Genomic DNA, 11562 nt, shown 5'->3' with positions numbered 1-11562 from the left:
GGAAAAGACTACACAAGTGAACAATAGAAAAAGCCCCAGTTCGGATTGGTCGGACCTGAGATCCCGTTACGTTACCATTCCGTTCTTCAGCAGCGCGGAGTGTACTGTTTTGACAGGCTTTTGAAAATTGTTTACTTATGTATTAATTGCCAAATATTTAACCAATGTAATGAGATCCCCAGCGGAGTCGCCACTGTGGGCACGCGACCCGAAAATTTTCATTATGCAAAATTTTGGGGTGCGGCCCCTTTTGGAAAGAGCGCGGCGAAATGCCTCGATTCAGAGTCGCCACTCGGGTTTTAGCGGTGAAACACCCAAGGAACCGAACTCGAAAACGTTTGCCACGTTTGTTTGATTTTGAAAAAGGCGTAGACCAATCCGTCGTCACCTTCGATATCTGAGGTTCAGGAGCCAGGTTACGAGAGGGGAAGGGTTTTATAGCACCCCTCTCGCCCAATCCGGAGATCGGTCTCTACTCAGGCATTTTATAAAACATTTGCATTTTTCTCTCATTTAGTCATTTTTAGCCAGTTAGGGAGGGGGAACAGTTAATGAGGGTTAAAACTGTAACAAGTTGCAGTTATATGACAAAATGTTCATGGATGATGATTTGCTTTGCCATGATGAATGTAGATTGAGAACAAGCACTGAGAATAGCCTGAATAAGTTGGAGTACGCTACCCTGCAGGGATGTGAGCAGGCTCCGCACCAGCATGCCCTGGCCGAGCCACTGCATGCTGATGAGACCTGCGCACGCCACAACTAAACTGGCATACTCCATTTATCTAATCTCATAGTCTTTGTTTGCAATCCTCTGGGCTCTGGAATGGGACCAGCGCACACCTAAGACAAACCACGCAGTTCATAGAGCAGAATACATACAGTTACAGACAAATAAAGTGGCTTCAAGCCATGAAAGATAACAGAATACCCCAAAAACAGTGTGGGGGGCATAAAAAAGGCCAAGACTAAACTAAGATGCAAGGGCCAGCCACTGGATCTTGGGCAAGACTGCCGTATGCCAGTCAAAGGACACCGTACACCAGTTGGCTTTATTACCCAGTGCTTGGCTTTGCATCATCTGGGCTCTGGAATATGACCAGAAGGATCCCAGAGGCCTTCTAAACAAATAAGGGGTAAGCATCAACTATTACATCTAAGTAGCTCTACATGCACAGAAAGCAATAAACTGGTTATTAGCATACTAAGGTGATTGACAAAAATGTAAGCAAGTAAAAGCGATGATTAATGATCCCCACACCAGTAGTGCACATATTGCCATGACTGGCGTACGACCTACTATTACTGGCGTGCACCATTAATCATCTCATACGATTGTTATATTTTACCAGTTTAAGGCCAGGACTAGCATTGACTACTAGCCTGGACCTTACTGGTTCCCCTCAGGACCTGAAAACAGAAAGAACCACAAAGGTGGTATACCTTTGGTCGGAATGGATGGATGACTTGAGCTTTGGCTTGGGGAGGTAGAGATTGGATGATGACAATGTGAGGGATGTATCAGTAGAGTTTGTGACTGAAAAAGTTCCTTTCTTTCTTCTTCTTTCAATGGAATAGAAGAGAGAGAAAGGGAAGGAAATGAGGGTTTTTTTCTTTAATGTGGTTAACCCCTTGCAAATGAATGCAAGGGGGATATTTATAGAGGAGAGAGGGACTGAGATCAGTTGAGTTAAGGCCTGGTTTGGCTAGTTGGGTTAAGAGAGGGAGCCTCCCATGCATTAAATGCATGGGACTTGGCTTGATGAAGGGTGTAGGAGAGAGGGGGGACGCCCCTGCCGAATGTAATCATCAGGGAGACTGTAGCCCACATCAGGGTGGCACAAAAGTCTCATCCATGTGGCTGAATAAAGTTGATTTGACTGGGCTTGACTGGCATGCGCCATGTATTGACTGGCGTGCGCCAGTGATAATTGAGTCAACGGTCGATGACCGACACGTGGCAGTTAACTGGCGTACGTCAGCATAGTACTGGCGTAAGCCAGTTTGGTTTTTTTGCTGGGGCTGTTTGGCTCTGGTTTGAAGGGTTTTGAAGTGGGTTTGAATGAGGTTCGGAACGCTCAAAGCTCAAACACACCACCGTCCTTGGAATGTTTTTCGATCATAATCATCATTGGGACAACAAAAGACCGTAAAATAGCATTATCTGGATGGTCCAGAATGGGGTGTCTACAGCTTCCACTGCTAAAACCCGAGTGGCGACTCTGAATCGAAGCGTTTCGCCGCGCTTTTCCAAAGAGGGTGTAGACACCCCAATCTGGGCTTCCAGATTAGTTTACTTACGGTTTTTGATTCCCCAATGATGAAATGGATCAAGAACACCCTGGGAATGATAGCGTGTTTGAGCTTTGAGTGTTTGCAAAACCCTTGAACCTAACCTAGCCTAAGCCACTTCAAAAACCAAAAACCCTACTGGCACATGTTGGTTTTGCTCGCACGCGCCAGTCTGCGATCCGCGTGCTGGTTAAAGTTGCAGCCGACCTTGTACTTTCCACTTCTGGAAGGTTTCTGGAAGCTTTCCACTTCTGGAAGGTTTCTAGAAGCTTTCCATTTATGGAAGGCTTCCATTAATGGAATAGTTTCTATTAATGGAATACTTTCCATTAATGGAATACTTTCCATTAATAGAAGATTTCCATTAATGGAATGGTTTCCTTTAATGGAATAGTTTCCATTAATGGAGGGTTTCCATTAATGGAAGGGTCTTGCCCTATAAATACCCCCCATTATCCTTCCATTCTAAGGGTTAGAAAAATCCACTCCTTGGGTTAGAAAGGTTACAAAATCTTACACCCCATTTTCACACCACTTTCAACATCAAAGCTCAAACACTTTTCAAACCTCAAAAATCAAAGGTATAGCATACCTACTGTCTTACTGTTCTGATCCCTGAGGGGGGCTGGCAGGGCCAAGGCTGGTAATCAATACCAGTTCTGGTCCTAAAGCTGGCAAGGTTTCAAAAACCGTCGTGGTACGAATCAGCGCGCGACGGACCCACTCACGCGCGCGACTGTTCTAGTCTGTGCTCGCTGGTCCGCGTGGGGATTGGTTCCTACTGTTTTGTGCTTTATTATGTTATAGATCACTGTTGAGCATGATAAAAATCAGTTTACTGCTTTCCTTAGTATAAACTGTTAGTCTTAGTTCAATATGAGTTTCTGCTGTTTTGGAGAACCCAGAAAAGTGTAAACCAAGCACTGGTCTGGTTGCGCCAGGGCGCGGCCATCTCGCGCCAGGGCGCACCATCGCACGACAGACTGGCTCCATCGCGCGACAGTGCGCCCGGGCGCACCATCGCGCGACAGAGTGACTCCATCGCGCGACAGTGCGCCAGGGCGCATCCTCGCGCGCCAATCTGAAACCATCGCGCGACAGTATGCCTCTGACCAGTGAGTGGCCTTGCACGGGTAGCTTAGTTTTAGGTCATTATTTTGTCCCCACATTGTTTATGGGGTGTTTTATTAATTTGTAGGGCTTTACAGCCTTTAAACTGTATATTATGCTGTTATATGAACTGCGTGGTTTGTCCTGGGTGTGCACTGGTCCTTCCAGAGCCCAGAGGGTTTGAGAATAAGAGCTGTGGGTTTGAGCTCACCGGCGCACGCATGTCTTGGAGTTGTGCGCGCTGGAGTGAACAGCATGCAGTGACTTGCTCAGTGCATGCTGGTTTCTTCCTGCGCACGTTACTCCAAAACAGGGGCCTCCCAGTTTGTTTAAACTCCCACACCAATCTGTTCTCATCCTATACTAACTGCTCATGCATGCTATCCATCACATCCTGCAAACTGTTACAGTTTTAATCCCCGATTAACTGTTCCCCCGCCCTAATTGGCTAAAAATTGATTAATAAAACAGAATCGCAAAACAAACATTTTCGCAAATGCCTAAGTAGAGACCGATCTCCGGATTGGGCGAGAGGGGTGCCATAAAACCCTTCCCCTCTCGTAACCTGGCTCCCGAACCCAGATATGGTTATGACGGACTGGTTCCTTAAACTTTTTCAAATCAAACAGCGCGGCAAGCGCTTCGAAATACGGTTCCTTGGGTGTCGGACCTTCAAACCCGAGTGGCGACTCTGTATTTTCGCGAGCGCTTGCTTCCCCGCTCGCGCTCCCTCGATCCGGGCCCTCGCATTTTGGAATCCGGAAATTCCAAGGGCACGCATGCCCACAGAGGGCCGCACCCAATTTTAAAACAAAAACCGAGGATTTTCCAGGCCGCGTGCCTACATCCTTCGACACAACGTGACCCAAAAACTTGACTTTGGATAACCAAAACTCGCACTTACTAAGTTTGGCATACAAACAATGTTCTCGCAAGAGTTCAAGAACAATAGAAAGGTGGGTTTGATGTTCCTCCTCCGAAGGTGAATAGATAAGGATATTGTCCACGAAAACGACCACAAAACGATCGAGATAGGCACGACAAATGCGGTTCATTAAATCCATGAAAGTCGTAGGTGTGTTAGTTAATCCAAAAGGTATGACAACGAATTCATAGTGGCCATAACGAGTACGAAAGGCGGTTTTTGGAATGTCTTCCCTCCAGACCCTCAATTGATGGTAACCGGACCTTAAATAGATCTTAGAGAAACAAGTTGCACCTCGAAGTTGATCAAACAAATCATCGATTCTAGGCATTGGATACTTATTCTTAATGGTGATATGGTTTAATTTATGATAATCGATACATAGACGAAGCGACCCATCTTTCTTCTAAGCAAACAATGCCGGTGCTCCCCATGGTGACGTACTCGGACAGATAAACCCCAAATTCTTCAATTCTTGCAACTGAGTCTTCAATTCTCGCAACTCGGTGGGCGCAAAATGATAAGGAGGTATGGAAATAGGAGCGGTGCCAGGAAGTAAATCGATGGTGAACTCAATCTCTTTCTCGGGTGGCAAACCAAGTAACTCCTTCGGAAATACGTCCAAAAAATCACAAACAACAAGGGGCAACTCCCCGTATGCGGACACATCCTCATCTAAGGCCAAGCTCTCTAATAAGGCACACATCGGCTCTTGCTCTCGAGATCCACACAAATACGGCTCTAACGGTTCCCGACGCTCCCCAAAGAACTCAAAACAAGCACCCCCAGGCGGACAAATGCGGACTCGATGCTTGAAGCAATTTATGGTAGCGTGAAATGTAAACAACCAATCCATTCCCAAAATAAGGTCGAACCCTGACATAATCAACATGATGAAGTCAAAGGTAAAACGGCGATCTCGAATAACAAGCTCACAATCCTGGCAAACACGATCTAACGGCGATCTACCCCTTATAGGTGTCTCAACAAGCAAAGGAGAGTTGATACTTTCAATCTCCAATTCCAATGCACAAGCAAAAGATGCAGCAATGAATGAGTGTGATGCTCCAGAATCAAATAGTACTCTAGCAAAGGAGTTAAACAGAAGAAATATACTCCTCACAATCGAAGTCTCCGGGGTCTGAGAAGTAACAGGAGGTGGAATAGCAGAGGTGATAGCAAAAGCATTTCCTTGAGTCATCTGACCCTGAACGTGTCCACCTCGCTGATCGAAACCCTGAGTAGGTGTCGAAGAACTCGCTCTTCTCTCGACCTGAGATCCCTGAGCTGATGTGGTCTGACAAAAGTGAGGCTGCTGCTGCCTCTGAGTTCCTTGGAATGATTGCCGACCAGAACTCTGACCACCCTCGGTTGCTGCACCGAACCCGACTCGCTTCGTGTCCCTTCCCCATGCGGACAGTTTCTCGCATAATGGCCAGCCTTCCCACATGTAAAACACGTGCCTAAGATCCGTGGACACTGAGCACGAATGTGCCCCGCCTGACCACACTCGTGACACACAATCAGAGGCCTATTAAGAACTCCCCGAGTCCCAAACGACAAAGAAGATGGAGGCCTAAAGTTTGACGGACCCTAGGAAGCTGGAAATTGATCTCGCTGCCTCTTCCTTCCCAGACTGCCGAAACTCTCCAAAGAAGAGCTCATACCCCATACCGGTTGCCTCGGTTCCCAAGCCTTAGGATTCCGTGGTGCCTCCTTTGGGATCTTAATGCTCCTTGCGCACTCGACGACATCGGTGAACATCCCCTTACGTTGTGCCATCACCATTTGCTTCACGGTGTCATCCAACCCCTTTTCAAACCGTCTACATTTTCTCTCCTTGGTAGCCACCAATTCCGGCGTGAAACGGGACAAAGATTGAAATTTTAGAGCGTATTCCGACATGATCATATTCCATTGTTCCAACTTCTCGAACTCCTCCCTTAATTGGTCATGGCTAGTCTCCAAAAAGTACTACTCCTCAAAGAGCACCTCAAATTCGGCCCAAGTTAAGTTCTCTGCATCTGGCTCATTTGCTTGAGCCGCAGTCCTTGCCACTCTCCTCGCATCCTTCCTCGATTCTAAAAATGACTCCCACCACTCATTCGCTTCCCCGGTAAGTTGAACGGCCACAATATTGACTCGCAAGTCATCCTCGGTAATCCCAAGAGCCCTGAAAAGTTTTCGGATTTGGGCTAGCCAATGATCGGCCATAAGAGGATCACTGCTCGACCCATCGAACATCGGTGGATTTCTACGACTGAACTCCCTCATTGCCGACAAGGCACTACTATCTGCATTTTCCCTAAGAGCTGGGTTTAAAAGGTTAGCGGCCGTAAGAGCTGCAACGAAATCCTTAGCAAAGGGATTTTGAACGATCGGGACTTCCTCTCCTCGATCGTGTTCGGTCCCATCCCCCGAATTTCCACTCAGATTTTTCCCTAGCTGGCTAACCTCATCCTCCCCTAGCGCCTCTCGGCCACGACTGCGGCCACGACCACCCCGACTTTCACCCTCACCTGCTCTAGCACGTGTTCTTGTAGGCATCGTACTACAAGTTACAATAAAAGAGAAGCTCATCAACAACAATGTTATTTAATGAGGTCTAAGCCCCTGACTATCCCAACACGGGTAAAACAATTTTATGCCACTCCACCATATTAAAATGCAATGCCAAGTAATCCAAATAATGTCAATACACTCAAGCACACATATGTGAAAGCAAAGGCGTGACTTTTGAACCCATGAGACTAGAAGTCTCCCCACGGTCTCAAAGTATTCAAACCTAGACGTTCTGATACCAATTTGTCACGCCTTCGATTTTCAACATAAATAAATAAACCAATTCAAAGAAAGATTCTCGCATAAGATAAATAATACCTAAAAGAAGTTTCCACCTGTTTAATTTACAAATCAAGTCCCCAAGTTTTATAAATTACAACATTGGCACACCGGCCACAAAATAAGCTTAAGTACGGATACGAACAAGTTGATAACTTATAAACTATTAATCAAAAGGAAATTCTCGAATAAATAGTTACAAATCCATCTTTATCAAAAGAAGGTTAATTACAAAGATGAATGAGTAACTAAATGTAGTAAGCTTCCAAAAAAAAGTCTTCACATCTCAACACTTGATGCAGACACGCTATTGACCGGCATTCGAACCTGAAAAGAAGGATTTTGTCGAGCTATACTCGCCTAGTAGGAAAATCTCTACTAAATCTATTTGTAATGAGATGATATACATGGATACGGTGAATCAAACTAGATGGCGAATTCAATGACAACATATATCAACAGCATTTACTAATATTGAAACATTCTCACACATGGACACTCACACACTTCTTCCAACTAATTTCCACCCTTTGCGACTTTGTGTTTCTACCCCTTGCGTCACAATAAACTCCACCCCTTGCAACTTTGTGTTTCCACCCCTTGCGTCACAATAAACTCCACATTCAACTTCACATCGACAACCACATTATCAACATTATCAAACACGTCATAAATAACTCATGGATCATAACAATCGAGACGAAAATATAACATTTATAAGCATAAGCACTCCTCAAGCTTTAAAGTGCTCCACCGAGCCATATATAGCATTCAAACACTAATATCGCACGAATTCACCACAAAACATGCAGAGAAAGAGAGAAATCCCTACCAAAGTGGGTTTTAAGCAAAACCCTAGGTCTACAGAGAGATATTTGCTTGAATCCTCAAAAAACGAGCTCCACCCAAGCTTAGATACAAGATCTAGAGTGAATACAACCCAAAGACAAGATAAATGAACAAAGATCAACAAGTGATTGAGAGGTGAGAGAGAAAAACATGGGTGAGAGCCCAAAGGTGAGAGTAAGAACACAAAACTTACCCCTTGTTCTCCAAATGCAAGATTCAAGTGATTTTGAGGTTGGAAACCTTTGGATCTTGGAGATTTAAGGTTGAAATCAAAAGTTTTGGGTGAGATTGAAGTTGGGTAGGTGAGAAGGGGTGTTTCTAGGGTTATTTCGTGGGTTTGGATGTGAAAAATAACAAAAGGGGGTATTTATAGGCGTCTGAAATGCGTGCTAAAAATTGCAGAAAAACACAGCATGTACCGGTACTTGGTGACTCCCAATACCGATTCAAGAGCCTTCAAAATGCGAAAAAAACACAACTTCTAAACATTATGTACCGGTACTGGGCGACAACCAATACCGGTTCAAGCTAGACATAAAATGAATTTTTTTGTAGCGGTTACCGAATCAACCCCACGTGTTATCAACACTTCCAGACATCATCAAAACTCACATTTTACCATTTTCCAAGTGTTCGATACACAACCGTAAACGTATATCCGTACACCCCCACAAACAAACGTACTACTTTATTAATAATATGATCCTTTCACGCATTAAACGATATTCAAAATTATAATAAATTTGCGAGTCTCTACAGGTTCCGTGCAGATCCCTTTTTTGGGTCTATCCCTTCCAAGCCCTTTTTAAATATGCATTTACAATTTTGCCCATTTGCATAAATTTTATTTTATTCCTTTCCAGAAGGAGGTGGAATTCTTAGGTGTGTTGCAGAATTCACACCATTCTTGTCCACCGACACCAAGGGTAAATTAATCTTGATCTCTGGAGAAACTGTGAGATCGGAAGAGGACGAGGAGACGGGAGGTAGCGAGGGATTTCTTGAAGGCAAATTTGGCTGTAGAGGCCTATTGTTCGTTCTGGCAGTGGTCCTTGTAGCACTTGGAACAGAGGTTGAGAGTTGTCGGGCTCCCTAAGCAGTTGTTGGCGCTGTACTTGAAGAAGAAAAAGCCAGCAAAACCAAAGTCATCGCCGCCACATCAACGACGACAGTTCCAAAGAAGAAGGCGTGGAGAAGGTTTTCGAGACCATGGACTTCCGACTCATCGAGTTCGTGGGTGAGGCAAGGATTTTTGGGGTATTTTGGGTACCTCATGTACTTAAAACGGGACTTACATGGATAAGGTTTGACATAGGGTGGGGTTTTCAAGCTTTAGTCAAACAAGGCACTTGGACACTTGTTCCTCCACCACCTAATGCTAACATTATAGGATGTCAGTGGATTTACAAGATCAAACGAAACTCTGATGGTAGTGTAGCCAGATATAAAGCACGATTGGTAGCCAATGGAAATCAGCAGTTTGAAGGGTTGGATTATACAGAGACATTCAGTCCTGTTATCAAACAGCCTACTATAAGGGTTGTCTTAAGCTTGGTTGTTCATTATAATTGGAATATTCGTCAATTGGATGTGTCTAATGCATTTTTACATGGAGCGATAGAAGAAGAAGTGTTTATGAAACAACCGCTCGGTTATCAAAATAGTTCTTTCCCTCATTATGTGTGTAAGTTGACTAAAGCCTCGTATGGTCTCAAGCAAGCTCCACGGGCCTGGTTCTCTACTTTTTCTGCATTTTTGCTTAGTCAAGGTTTTGATAATAGTAAGGCTGATGCCTCTCTTTTTACTCTTCACAATGACCAAGGGACCACTCTTATTCTGGTGTATGTTGATGATATTCTGATCACTGGGAGCAATACTTCATATATAGATGAACTGATTACTCTTCTAGGGACTAAGTTTGTTATGAAGGATCTTGGGATTTTGAGCTATTTTTTGGGAATAGAAGCTCTGAAGCATGGTTCTAGTCTGCTTCTATCTCAAACAAAATATGCAACAGATTTACTTGTCAAGGCAGGCATGCACGATTGCAAGTCTAGTTTTTCTCCTTCCTCAGTGAAGCCTGCAGTACTGGATCCTGATCCTCCTTTTTTTGACCAACAGTGGTATAGAACTATAATAGGTTCACTTCAGTATCGTACATTGACACGTCCTGAAATTTCTTTTGTTGTCAATTTGGCATGTCAACATATGCACAACCCAAAGCATAGTCATTTCATCGCTATGAAAAGAATTCTAAGATATCTCAAGGGTAGTTTAAATCAAGGCCTTCTTTTTGTTCCTAGTCCTCTGACGCTTACTGCTTACTCTGATGCGGATTGGACAGGCGATCATTTAGATCGTAGATCTACCTCCGATTTTTGTTTGTTTTTGGGTTCAAATCTGATTTCATGGTGTTCCAAAAAGCAACATACTGTTGCGCGATCATCTATTGAGGCAGAGTATCGATCATTGGCACATACAGCAGCTGATCTCTCTTGGGTTCAACAACTTTTGGTGGATTTACATGTTTCTGTTTCTGGTTCTCCTATTATCTGGTGTGACAACCAATCAGCAATTTCATTAGCTGCTAATCCTATTTTTCACGCAAGGACTAAGCATGTTGAGGTGGACTATCATTTTATTCGCGAAAAGGTTCTCAGCAAACAACTACAGGTTCAGCATATTGGGACTTTGGAGCAGATTGCTGATATCTTCACCAAATCTCTCTCTGTTGCTAGGTTTTTGTTTCTAAAATCCAAACTCATGGTGGTTGATACCCCCATGAGTTTGCAGGGGACTGTAAGCAGAAATCACTAAGTGATTTTCTGCATTCTTTAGATACATATAGCAATGCTGAGTTGGCAGTCAATTAGTTTAAGTTTGGTTAAGTTTCTGTGGTTAGTTTAGTTTGTTAGTTAAGAGCTAACTAATCTGAGATTAAGTGGGAGTATAAAAGCTCCAGTGTACTCTGTCTTCATTCAAGAGAGATGAATGTCGTGAATAAAAAAACCCTAAAAATCAGTTTTTGATCTGATTTTGGATTCTTGAATGAGAGTTGTGTAGATTCTTGTGTATTTCCATACTCTCCATCCTCCTTCGGCCAGCAGGGCCTCTGCGTTGAAGGGCTTCACGTAACATCTGGTAATTGTTCATTTTGTCCACTTCTTCCTTTATGGTTTGAACGTTCTTTGCAACTTCGCGAAGCTTAGAAGCATGATTAATGCCACCGAACACTTTCTGGAGCCATTTTTTGCCCTTTTGGTTATAACTAGTGGCCTCAACCATGTAGCATAAAGTCACAGCTCTGATGCGACTCACCAGCTCTTTCACGACAGCATCCTCTCTGCCCATCTCTGTCGAAACCTCAATTATGGCTTTCATCAATGGAAGATCGCGTATAAGACCATCAACTTCGCCCCTCACATTGATGATCAACTTAGCATTGTAGAGTACAAGCTGTTTGAGGCTTTCCAAGAGATATTGCACAGCAGCGTCAGACATCTCTCTCTCTCTCTCTCTCTCTCTCTCTCTCTCTCTCTCTCTCT

General features: G+C 44.1%; 1 protein-coding gene and 1 long non-coding RNA gene across 2 annotated transcripts; both read right to left on the bottom strand.

Annotated features, from left to right (window-relative positions):
* Positions 1-4733: 4733 nt before the first annotated feature.
* Positions 4734-5777, bottom strand: LOC131309694 (uncharacterized). Its single transcript, XM_058336290.1, has one exon. It carries the CDS (start codon positions 5775-5777, stop codon positions 4734-4736), a length of 1044 nt encoding a protein of 347 aa, XP_058192273.1.
* A 1648-nt stretch (positions 5778-7425) lies between these two features.
* Positions 7426-8440, bottom strand: LOC131310730 (uncharacterized). Its single transcript, XR_009195291.1, has 3 exons — positions 8211-8440; positions 8001-8092; positions 7426-7495 (listed from the first exon to the last, which is right to left on the bottom strand). It is a non-coding gene; the product is annotated as an uncharacterized LOC131310730 (long non-coding RNA).
* Positions 8441-11562: the final 3122 nt, after the last annotated feature.

Source organism: Rhododendron vialii, chromosome 12a (genome assembly GCF_030253575.1).
Source record: "Rhododendron vialii isolate Sample 1 chromosome 12a, ASM3025357v1".
Classification (NCBI taxonomy): domain Eukaryota; kingdom Viridiplantae; phylum Streptophyta; class Magnoliopsida; order Ericales; family Ericaceae; genus Rhododendron; species Rhododendron vialii.
Note: the sequence above shows the minus strand (reverse complement) of the source record. Positions and strands in the feature narration are given on the sequence as shown.

What these genes read in the sequence shown, in the direction of transcription:
- LOC131309694 (XM_058336290.1), bottom strand. Translation starts at nt 5,777, where the DNA reads ATGTGGGAAGGCTGGCCATTATGCGAGAAACTGTCCGCATGGGGAAGG.